We start from the raw sequence: 12,500 nt of genomic DNA on the forward strand, positions 1-12,500 counted from the left end.
CTGGAGCTGGCCAATCTGATGCGCCATCCCACATGGATACCAGTCCTGGTGGCTCTTATGCTGATAGAGTGACTCTTGGTGATGTTGATTCTCGTCCAAAAGTTTCCAGTGTAGCCCCGCGTCGCAGGTCTTATCTGTCTTCTTTTGAAAGAGAGCATTTTGATGTTTTGAATGTTATGCCTGATCGTCCTGCTTCTGCATACTTCATACTCCCTGACAGCTCAGTTACGACTAAGCTTGATAGCTTGGTGAGAGATGGCTTTCCTCCGACGTCAGTCCGTTGCCTTCAGAGATCCAAGAATGGGTCAGTGGTCCTCACCTTCACGAAAGAGGAGATCCGAAACAAATTTCTGCAGCAGTCGTCTTTCTTTGTTGGAAACCAGCCTCATGCAGCTCATCTTGCAGGTAGAGCCTTGTCTTATGTTGTTGTGTACGACGCTCCTTTTGAGTTACCTGACTCGGCCTTGACCTTCGGTTTGTCGAAGTATGGCACTGTTTACTCCCAGCGTCGCTCCTCCGTCCAGGGCTTCCCCCATGTCCAGAATGGTATCCGTACTCTTCGCATGTGTATCGATGACCCCATCCCGTCATACCTTCGTTTTGGCAAGTACCTTCTTCGTGTCCAGTACGAAGGCCAGGTGAAGACCTGTAGAAGATGCAACGAGCCAGGTCATTTGGCCCAAGAGTGTCGTCAGATGCTCTACTTTAACTGTGAAGTGATTGGCCATCATGCCTGTGATTGTCCTGCTGGGGTTCGATGCTGTATTTGTAAAGAAGCTGGCCGCATGGCCCTTGACTGCCGCCACTCTTGGTATCGCCGCCCGCTTTCGCATCATGATGCCGTTGATGCTGAGCCCCGAGCCAGCCTGCTGCTGAACCCCTTCCCGTGGATGTGCCCCCCACTACTCTAGATGCTGAGAATGCTGATTCGGGTGACGTGGATCATGATAGCCCCCCAGTGGAGAATGCAGAGGAAGATTCGACAGGGTCTGGGGACGATTCTCTGGAAGCTGAAGTTGACCAGCCCTTGGCCTCGGCCCTTTCTTCTGAGCCTGCGCCTGACCTTTTAACTTCTCAAGGCCTCATCAAGGATGCCCCTGATGTTCAAGTTCCCGGAGTGCAGGAATTTCCCGTTTCTTCCCTGACCGATACGAGTGTTGAGAGTGACGAGTCTGAGCCTGAGAGTATTGCCACATCTGAACTGATGGATTCCGACGCTGTGCCTGATAATATGGCTCCTGTGTCTGAGTGGCCCTCTCGCCGAAGGAAAAGATCTCGACATGGCTCGTCCCGACGCGATGCTTTGGGCAGGTCATCTCGTCTGTCTGTAGTAAGTAAGGATGCCCCCACTTAGTTTAGCCTTCTTAAAGTGCACTACGATTAATGTTAGGGGTTTAAGTCAACGTAAGTTTTCGCTGGTCTCTGATTTCTTTCGTGCTTCACGCGTAGACTTTTGTTTCATTCAAGAAACTATGATTTCGAATGACGCTGTTCTGCGCTCCTTCTCCTCTTCGTGGCCGGGTCCCAGCTTCTGGGCCCCTGCTGTCGGGAGGAGAGGGGGGGGGGGGGGGTAGCTATCTTATGTTCTGATGTTTTTCGTAATAATGTTTCTGTTTGGCAGAAGGATCAAAGTGGGCGCATTCTCAGCTTACTTGTTAAGTTTGACGATTTCAATCTTAATCTAGTTAACCTTTATGTGCCGACGATTCCGGCTGAGAGAAAGATTTTCTTTCAGTCGTTCCCGTCCTTTTTTCTTCCAAACTCCCGGCTCCTTAGGGGGGGGGGGGGGGGGATATGAATTGTTTTGAATCGGCGCTTGACAAATTGGGTAGGTCAGTTTCCCTCGACTCCGGCTTATCGGACCTTAAATCTCGCTGTAACCTCCGTGACGCTTGGCGTCTTTTGCATCAGGTATTCTCGTCTCTTTAGACCAGGAGAAAGCCTTCGATCGCGTTAATCGGTCCTTTCTGATGAATCTTTTAGAACACTTCGGTTTTGGGCCCTCCTTCTGTAGCTGGATTTTCACTTTGTATAACGGCGCTTATATGCGTATCCTAGTTAACGATTTCCTTTCCGATCCTGTTCCTTTGCTACGGGGGGTCAGGCAGGGCGACGCCCTGTCCCCTATGCTTTATGTTCTCTGCGTTGAAGTTTTAGCCTGCCGTATTAGGGACTCTCCCGCGATCGAAGGCTTTCTCTTGCCGGGGGCTGATGGTGTCCAGTTTAAGGTCGGTCAGTATGCTGACGATACTACGGCCTTTGTTAAAAACGATTCTTCCCTTTTCTCACTTTTTGACGCGATTGCGTTTTACGAGCGTGGCTCTGGTGCGAAGCTTAATTTGTCCAAGACTGAGGCCATGTGGCTTGGTGCCTGGAAAGACCGCCTTGACGAGCCACTTGATCTCACTTGGGTTAGTAAAATGAAGATTTTAGGCGTATTCTTTGGTACTGTTGACGTTGAGCGCGATAATTGGGAACCGCGTTTGTGCAAACTTGACAAAACTCTTTCTAGATGGAAGTCGCGATCCTTGTCCTTTATTGGCAAGGTCCTTATTTTGAATATATTAGCGTTAAGTAAGTTGCTCTATGTGTCGGGCGTTTTAGTACCCCCTAAATGGGTTTATAGTAAACTTGGCCCTTTTTCTGGCGCGCTCGATTAGAGACTGTAGCTCGTAAATCGCTTATTTGTTCTGTTGATAGTGGAGGTTTGGGTTTAAAGGATTTTTCTTGCCAGGCCCGCGCCCTGCAGCTTGCGGCTTTAGTTACTTCCGTGTCCGATTCTAGTTCTAAGTGTTTTTACCTCGCTAAGTATTTTTGTGGTTCTGTGTTAGCTCCTTTGCGGCCGGAGTGGGCCGGGCTGCGCGATAACCAAACTCCAAGTGCTGCCCGCCCCACTGCCTTTTATGCGAGTGTCCTTTCTTCCTTTCGGGTCACTGATTTACCTCCTGGGTTTACTTACACGTCTCACGCCTTTTACAAGGTTTTGCTAGCGAATTTCTGCACTATCCCGATTTTCCCTGCCCTCTGGTCAGGCTTCGTTCCCTCTCGGTTTTCCCTTTCTCGGCATTGGGGTTTGATCCGCGATTAATTTACTGAGAACTATAAAAATGATCTCGCATGGTTGATTACCCTCCGTTCCGTTAAGGTGCGACATTCTCTTCACACCTGGGGCTACATTCACTCGCCTCGCTGTGCTTTATGCGCCCGTCTAGAGACCATTGATCATTGTTTCTTGGCTTGTCGTAGGGTTAAATTGGTCTGGTCTCGTTTTGTCCTATGTTATCTGCGCTTTTGTCACCCCCCTTCGTTCCCAATTGCCCCTTCGTGTTTTTTTTTACCAATTCCCGATGCCCGAAAGGAAGTGCCTGCGTCTGCTTTTGTACATCATCAAGTCTATTCTGTGCGGTATTTGGAAATTTCGTAATAAGGCTACCTTTCACAATGGTGGGGAGGACTCTAGAGCTTTCGCTAAGTTTATTATTGCTGATCTTAAACGTAGGATCCAAGTTGACTTTCATCGCTTTTCTCAGCCTAAGTTTAATTCTATCTGGGTTCATCCAGCTGTATACAAAGTCTGTGCTGATAAGCTTGTATTTTTCTTTGAGCTGTAGCCTCTTCTCTTGAGTAATTTTGTAAATATTGTTTTTATTTGGTTTTTGAATAAAGTTTTACGATATCACTGTCTGCAGTTAAATATAGCTCTTTGGTATTACAAAGCTTTTGCTTTCATGTTCAAATTGAGCACTCTACTAGGATGAGTCATTGCCGCTAGCAATTGCTCACTGGCTCGCTAGTTTGAGCACTCCGGCATGAGTTGGATGTACCACATGTGTGGGACATCTGGGGTGGCTTTATAGCTTAACCTCCATCCTAGACATTAGCACTGCACTGCTGAGGCCCAGAAGGCCGAAACAGTACTGTCTGCAGTTATATATTTAACAATTATTCTACGAGGGCGCGCTGGATATGAAATGATATATATAACCAACGAGGCGCGTAGCGCCGAGTTGGTTATGATCATTTCATATCCAGCAAGTTTTTATTAAAAACCCCAACATCACAACTCTTTTATGTTGAATTTATTTGGCACAAATTAGCAACATGTAACAAGTTTTGGTGCAAAAATAGAATGATTGACAAAAATGTCAAAATACATGATTGACAACGCTGACAACGGCTTCGCAAACTCGCTGAATGAGATCGAAAAAAAGTCCAGCAAAGTAAGGAATGTCAATATTTGGTAGAGTTACAAACGAAAAACACTCTCTAGAGGAGTCTCCTACAAAAGGGAGTTAATTTGAAGGACCAAAATTGTTGAAAACTTGAACGTTGGTGCAATTGTAAAAATTTAGTTGAGGAGGAAAATGGTTTTCGTGCTCCAAGCGTGTCACATTATTTGTTGTGTTCGTTGAGACTGCAATGTCGTTTTTATGGATCTGATCTGACGCTGGATATGCCTCAATTTCACCTGATTCACTTTTAGACTGATGATGGAGTAATGAAGCCCTGTTTTCCAGGATTTGGGTTGAAGGATGGGACCCGCGGTTGCTGTTAAGGACAAAATTACTGAGGATGCGCGACATCTTGTGCTGCTGGTCGAGGGATGGTCGCTCATTGTAAGATTCAATCGACTGGTCAGATTTGTGGCCGGTTATAGCCTTGATGTGTCGTGTTTCACAGTCGCTATCAGACAGAATTGTCACCGAAGTTGCCCTGAGGCAGTGGTTGGTGAGGTAAGGGTCAATGCCTGCTCGGTTAATCATGGATTTCAGCATGTTGTCGAGAGTACTGGCTCCGATCGGCACATTGCAAAACCAAATTTCATCAACATCAGGGTTGAACTTACCGCTTTTTACTAGTCGTGGCTTCTGGAAAAGGGCATCCAATTTGGGATTTAAATGGGCCAAGTAATTTTTAACGGTTTTAACAGGACATCTTGCAGATTCTGGAACGGCAAAAATCTTCGCGTCAGATTCGTCCTCAGGATATGCAAGGCCACCCTGATAGTTTGTTGTTGATGGTAGCGAACGGGGACATTGCCTGTTCAGTTCAAAGTACTCGATTCCGTTGGGTGTTTTTCTGCGGGTAAGCATTCCAGACTTCATGTCACGTTGATTTTCTCGTCCTCGTCTTCCAAAAAACAGTCCAAGGTAAAACCAAGTTGTCCTTTGTAGCTGTGCGGGATTCTTTGTATCAGCGAGTCCAAATTCGCCGCAGTCGAAGAGCCTCTGAATCTGCTGCTTCGAGATAGCTTTCTTGTGAACCAAACCAGCTATCTTTCCAGATTTTCGGAGGTTCTTAACGAATGCGTCCAAAACTTTGTTGGCTTCAGTAAAAGCAGCGTGACTGATTATTGAAAGCTGTTTACTTCGCGGTGGAGAACGAAGAAAGCGGTCAATGGCAGCTCGGGTAGACTTAAGCGATGTTTTCTTGTAAAATGAACCGTCTTGCTTGAAAAATCCTTGATAAGTGACTCGAAACTTTCTTTGACTGAGTTGGTTCTCAAAAGACACAGTATAAAGTTCTCCTTTGATGAATCCATTCTTAACAGTCTTAACACACGCGTATTGCAAATTTTCTGTAGGCTTAAGTGAATTGGTGACTTGCGAAACGTAGACCTTTGAATACTTTCATGCGTTGAAGGACTTTTTGATGGACAGAAGTGACTCTTCTTTTGGCAATGGGCTCTTTTCAACTTGCGTCGAACAGTCAAGCCTATGTCAATCATGCGTAGAGTAACACCTGCCAAGCGAAATATGCTTCCGCAGTGCATTAGCATATTTTCCTTTGAGGCAACTAAGAATGATAATGCCAAAGTAAAAGAAATATACACTATATCGAGACTTTTCCAGAAAATAAGACTGTTACATATCAAAGTCAAAATAAAGGGCTACACAGAAAGGGGGACAGGCTTAAGGCTCCGTCTGGTAGATATATTACCTGACTGGAATCCAAGGAATGGGTGCGAGGAAAGTCATGCATTCTGCATTCGCTGTTTCAGCTCCTGTGCATACTTGGTATGAGACCGAAACCTTGTTTCCTATAGAGATCACAAGAACGAGGAGCGTGTGCATCTTTCTTCCCAGGATACGCATGGAGTCTAGGTTTACTCTCGTGTCTAGTTGTTTCGCGGATCAATGAAGTGGTGTATCGCATTCAGCGGAGTCCACGGTCCAGGTACAAAGTCGTTCAACGCAACCGGTTGTGTCGAGCGATAGTGTGGATTGTTTTAACACAGGAACAGCATCAGTTGAGCTAGTCTGGTGGCACCCTTGTAGCCGATGCATTTATACCCGCACTCCAACTTGTTTATTCACCACAAAGCACTCGCTCGTACCGCAAGAGAAAGAAAACCAAGGTCAAAAAATTGGCAAACAGCTACGAAATTACATACAGAAACGTACCTTATCGTTGATTTTACAAATTCTTGACCTCAACTTAAAAAAGACGAAGGGCGAAAAATATTCACAAATACAAACTAACTGAGCACTAGAACAAACAGGGAAAACTGAACAAACTAACGAAAAGCGACAATCATAAAAACGAAGTAAAGTGATAAAAGATAACTATTTACATGCGTAATGAACTAAGAGGTGTTGCTACGCTTCCAAAACGCGTCCGCCAGATAATGGGCTTGCTTCCAACGTTTAGATGCATAAGACACGACATCTCGGGTTTCATTTGGAGATTCACAAACATTAGGACGAAGTAAAACATACATATTACATATATATTTATTAATCCTTTGAGTGAGAGACACTATACAGGATGCTAAAAGGTCAAACGGGTCCGACGGGAGTGCATTTAAAGGCTACATAAGAGCATGACGTATAAAGCTTAATTTGACTATCATCATCGTCCTTGCAAAATACTTGAATAAATTAATGGAGTTCCTAAATGGGGCTTAACTTAGCTTGGAAAGACCTGACTGATCCTGCACAGACAGCAATCCCTTGGCAGGCTGTTTCCAGAGGGGAATTACCATTTGAATTTGCAAATATGTGCATAAACTTATAAGGATGATTTGCACGAGTTCTAGAATATGAAGACTGAACTGAATTTGGAAGAGGTATAAGGACTAGGTTGTGAACAACTTTATACATCAGAGTTACTGAGTTTACGTATCTACGTTTTTCTAAACTATCCCAGCCCAGTGAGTGTGTCATACCTGTCACACTAGAATAACTAGAATAATCAGAAAAAAAAATCATAGCAGCGGCACGTTGAATTGATTCTATAGATGCTATGTGCTGCTTTTCAAAAGGAGACCAGCAGGGTGAAGTATATTCAACACATGACCTAACTAATGAATTATAGGCATGCTCTTTAACATAAGTGCTGCAGCTAGATAGATTTCTGAGTAAAAGGCCCAGAATCTTTGAGGCTTTAGAATAGTAGTTTAGTAATAGGTTTTAGTAATAGTAGTTTGCTTGGCATTGATGGTTCACATTAGAAGCAGCCGTGAGGGGACGGTCGTTAAGGATCTTCTCAACCTCAGCCATGAAGGTAAGGCGAGTCTCATTATCGACTAACTGTTCACCCAGAAGACAGAATTCGAAGAGCGCGAAGCATCTTACGTATGGAACGAATAATTCTCTCCCAGATTCCACCAGTGTGACCTGCGAACGGTGGGTTGAAATGCCATCCAATTCCTTGTTTTCTGACACAGTTGTCGATATGTTACATTTCTCCAAGGCAGTTTTGATTTCCGCCTCTGCGCCTCTAAAATCGGTTCCATTGTCACTGAAGACTGCAACTGGTGCACCACGTCTGCTCACAAAGCTGAAACGCTTGTATAAAAGCATCACTGGTTAAATCATGTGCTGAATCTCGATATGCACCGGCGGAGAGCCAAACACGTAAACAGGCAGCCGTATCTCTTCACACGGTTTCGTTTTTTCTTCACGAGGAAAAAAACTTAGAACGGAAACAAACAGTGGCTCTATCGTGACGTCCACCAACGCAAATTAGGCCATTGTGGATAAATGAACTCAACTTTCGTAGGGGACTGAGGAGACCAACGCAAGCAAGCTTCTTTCTTGACGGGTGAGGGAAAGATAAATGAGGCTAATTTAAGAGAACTTCAAGCTCCTACGGGAATGTCCAGGCTTGAATGACATGAACTATTTCTCTCGTTGCTTGTTGCCAACAGTTAAACTGCCAACTCGCGGCAGTACCTTGGCCACGCGTGACCGAAGGAATTCGTGAAACCGTAAAAACCAGGCAACGGACGCTTGCAACTTGTGAAATGTGGAATGTTGCCGAAGCAGTCGTTCTAAAATATCTTTTGTCAGCACCAACGATGCTGCTCCGTATCTTTCCTCCGATGCATCACTGAAGTGGTGCCGCTGAACATTAAGAAGCTTGCCAAACCCTGGAGGTTTCATACAACATGGCCAGCCAACGAGCTTCAATTTGGGAAGTTTATTAACCCAGCAGCGCCACTCTACCAGCTTGTCATGAGAAATCCTGTCGTCCCAACCAAAGTGTTGCTTGCAAAGGTCTTGGGGGACTAACTTGACCGGCAATACAAGGGAAGAAGCGAATCCTAATGAGTCGTACGAAACAGATATTAAGGAGAATATACCCCTTCGTGTATCTGTAGTTTCTTTCTCGGAGACTCGGAAACTTAATGTGTCTTTCTCGACATTCCATTGTATACCCAAAGCACAGTCGATAGGTAGATCTTCAAAATCTAGACTCACAACAGACGCGGCCCACTCTGAAGCTGGTATAGACTCAAGAACGTCTCGGATGTTGCTTACCCACTTCATGAGATAAAACCCTCCCAAGAAGAGCAAAATAATCAATTCCCCTACTAGCGACATAACTTCATGGGCCGTGGCGACCGACTTTAGGCAATCATCGACGTACAAATTGCGATTCACCAAGTCAATTATCTGAGCGTTAAACTGACTTTGGTTGTCACGAGCTGTTCTTCTGTGGGCAAAACTCGCACAACACTGAAACGACTTGGCGCCAAACATATGAACCAGCACTTGATGATCAACAAGATTATTTGACGAAACACTATTTTTCCACCATAGAAAGCGCAGTCATCTGGTGCAAAAGGCACCTGATATAACATCTGCCATATATGACATGAGCGCCACGTGTTCTTTCCGGAATCTGACCAACCAAGTTTTTAGTTAGATCCGGTCCTTCGAACAGTTGATCATTCAATGAGGTATCAGCGAACCTTTGCATACTGGAATACGACCCTTACATTTTCAGGCTTTTCTGCATGAAAGTCTGGGTGGTGGAGTAGCTAACTTAGAGGCTTGTCCACAAAGTTAAGTTGGCATGACCCTTCGAGATAGAGTCGTCGATCGTAGCGCTTTAATTCTCAATAAGGGATGTATCTTTCTGGAAACGCCTTTCAAGGAACCTCATACGTTGTACAGCATCATTTCTGTTATACGGTAGGCAAGAGGGTTTGAAATACCTTGGCAGAGCAAGTGATCGGGACCATCTTAAATGCAAACTGTGCACTGACATGGCTTGTTTCACACTAGACCAGGCTTCATTGAACCGCTCTGTGTTAGATAGTCAGAGTTTTTCTCTGTCCTTGTGTGGGCCTAATTCCATTAGTAGGGCTAACGCTCACATGGTTTAAATGGGTAGAAAACAGCACTTAATAGTGAATTCTGTTCAAATATAAAGTGCTACACTGTCAACGTTTGCCAAAACATAACCCTTCCTTGTACTTGTACATATAGTCTCTTCAGTTGACTTGAAAGCATCTCTTGACCACCACTTAAAACATTAACATGCATTTCATAGCCCCTCTGAAGATCTAGAAGACCAATGAGTGTCCATCCTAATAGCGTGCAGACTGCATAAGCCTTCTTTCATCTACCGCATCTTTGTTCAAACACCCAGTGTGTTTCAGGGTTGTCGTTACAGATTAGAATCTCCACCGCTTTCCCTTTAAGCTTTGGGAAGTCGATACCATGTAAGTGAGACTATCCTTTCATATCTTCATAACTTGTATGTTCTGTCTTGATACGGGGAGACGGTCGACCGTCCACAGTCTGTCCAAATGTATACTGTTGTCTGACTCGTTTACTGTTCACTGTTGTAAGTGAGTACATCACAGGTTTCCCAGATAAGTCTAGGCTTTCCGCCAAACTGTTGGTGCAGAGGGTAACACCCGAGCCAGCATCTAAAAGGGCGTATGTCTCAACCTCAGGACCGCCATTTGCGCCACTTACTCTTACAGGGACTATACGCAGGCTCACACGAGGTTTCCCCGGATCGAATGGCTGCACACTGGCCTTCAACACTAACCGCTCCGTCAACATTGACCATACTGCCTTGGTCTTGGCTCTCCCCCTAATCTCATTAACTGGTTGGCTAACTTCTTCTATTACTCTCAGCTGAGGAGGATGTAGCAGCGAGTGGTGACGTTTACCGCAAGCACTGAAGAGGCGCGCTCTAAATAGCTTACACCGCCTAGCAAAGAGGATCGCCTTCGGACAGTTGGCACAGCCTCTTGTCCATCAAAAACTTTCTTCGCTCTTCAAATGACTTGTCTCTGAATTTGAAACATCGCTCGAGGTTATGGTTTCCCTGACAAAACAGGCATTCGGACACAACCTCGATGTGAAGCATTCTGCCTCGAGACTTTCTGCAAATCCGGGGTAGTTGTCAAACCATTTGAAGTTTGTGTGGCGTGGGAGGTTGATTTAACTGGATAAACGTCTTCTGATATATTATTTGCTCTATCAACTGACTCATTTCCTTCAGATGGCCTGGCACCTACAAGTTTTCCAAACGCACTATTCGCTACAGGGGCTCTTTTCTCAACAAAATCCGTTATCCGTTAGTGGGAGAACTCTGTGGGATAGATACTCTTGCGAACAAGCCATCCAACGTATTTTTCTTTACCAGAGCTTCCATATGGGTACTAAAATCTAAAAGCAATGTTTCTGTCTCCAAGTAGATCCTTGTTAAATGTCTGCTATACGCATTAACGACCGTTTGAGACGCCTAATCTTCCATTCATAATCACTCAACATCACCGCGCGAAAACTTCAACTGAACGAACTCGACAACGACTCGGAAAGCAACCTTGATACCAACTTCAATAATTCGCCCAAAACTGCCAATAAAACTTCGTCAATGGGGACACCAATAATCGCCACAAAAGTGCAACTTCGATAAGAACGGATGTAGCCGCTGCATTTATACTAGCACTCTAACTTGTTGTGGACAGTGACATTTGAACATTATAAAGGTTGACGTCGATTGATTTAAGATACACCGTTTCCGTTTTACGGGTACGTGTAAGACGCCAGATTTCACCATATATGGTAATCGCATCTTTGCAGTTACCCGGTTTCCCTGGGTAAGAGTCAGTTTACTCATTGTTTCTCCGGGTTCGGTCTAAACTTTTATTCAGCTCTGACAACAGTGAAATCAACTACAAGTTGTGAAAGAAGGAAAATGAATAAACGAGTACAAGGGAGCTATCAAGAGTGGATTAACTATAATCTACTCTTTGGTAAGGATTAATAATTTATCAGCCATCCTCGACCCAATTTTAACCACTTTTCTTGCTTCTATTTGTGAACAGACTCCCGGAGAACCCCACTAGGCCATTTGATGGTTAGAAAAGAATTCAAGCAGTGCAAAAAGTAGCATCAAATCTTTGCGGGGGATAGCAATAACAAATCATCCACTTTCCCCCCCTAGATTCAGAAAAGAAAAAAAACCTGTAGAATTTAGCTTCATAACACCCGTGAGGGAAACAGTATAACACGACTTTATTAACCCCTTGTACCAACCTTACCTTGGGATCCGCCAAGTTGTGAAAATTTGTCAAGGGAGATAAAATTAAACGAACTGAAATGATAGCAGATTACCAGGTGAGAGGACTGAAGGTGTTAGATATAATGGAATTTAATAAGGATATGAATTTTACATGGTTAACTCAGTATATTTCTGATGATTGCCATTCTAAGTGGAAATGCTTCTTCGAATTCTATTTGCTTAAGTCTGGGGAAAATTAGTTTTTACTAGCAATTTGGCAAGAAAAGATGATAAAAGCCTGGATATAAAAGACATTTCTCCAAAAACTTATTGAGCAGTGGTCAGAATTAAATTTTGAAGAGTCTTTTGCTTCACGAGCGGAGTTTGGTGCCGAATCCATATGGAACAACTCAATGATTAGAACTACCTGCAAGAGTATTTTTTTATAAGCATTGGTTTGAGACAGATGTGCAGATGTGCGATTCCAAGTTAATGATGTCCTACCTTTAAATTTCCTTTCTTGTATATTACGGAGTCGCGGCGATATCAATTCAATGTGCTTTTAAGACATTAAAATTGAGACTGCCAGACGACCCAAAGCCAAACAAGGTATTGGCACAGCTAACTTCTTCCTAAAAACCGAGCCGACTGGCGTACAAGATCTATAGCTAGAGATAAGAAATGCACCTGCCCTGAGAAAAGCCAAGAGAAATGGCTTAGGGACTACGAATCTGAAGACGTATTGA

General features: G+C 44.2%; 1 protein-coding gene across 1 annotated transcript; it reads right to left on the bottom strand.

Annotated features, from left to right (window-relative positions):
- Nucleotides 1-4,292: 4,292 nt before the first annotated feature.
- On the bottom strand, nucleotides 4,293-7,805 carry LOC138030554 (uncharacterized). The gene is made up of 2 exons (XM_068878450.1): nucleotides 7,578-7,805; nucleotides 4,293-5,552 (listed from the first exon to the last, which is right to left on the bottom strand). The coding sequence occupies exons 1-2, from the start codon at nucleotides 7,803-7,805 to the stop codon at nucleotides 4,293-4,295; spliced, it is 1,488 nt and encodes a 495-aa protein (XP_068734551.1).
- Nucleotides 7,806-12,500: the final 4,695 nt, after the last annotated feature.

This window comes from Montipora capricornis, chromosome 13 (assembly GCF_036669925.1).
Source record: "Montipora capricornis isolate CH-2021 chromosome 13, ASM3666992v2, whole genome shotgun sequence".
Lineage (NCBI taxonomy): Eukaryota > Metazoa > Cnidaria > Anthozoa > Scleractinia > Acroporidae > Montipora > Montipora capricornis.

Coding starts and splice junctions, on each gene's coding strand:
- LOC138030554 (XM_068878450.1), bottom strand. CDS start 7,805: ATGCTTTTATACAAGCGTTTCAGCTTTGTGAGCAGACGTGGTGCACCA. Junction 5,553..7,577: donor GAGAATTATTCGTTCCATAC/GTAAGATGCTTC, acceptor GCGTGTGTTAAG/ACTGTTAAGAATGGATTCAT.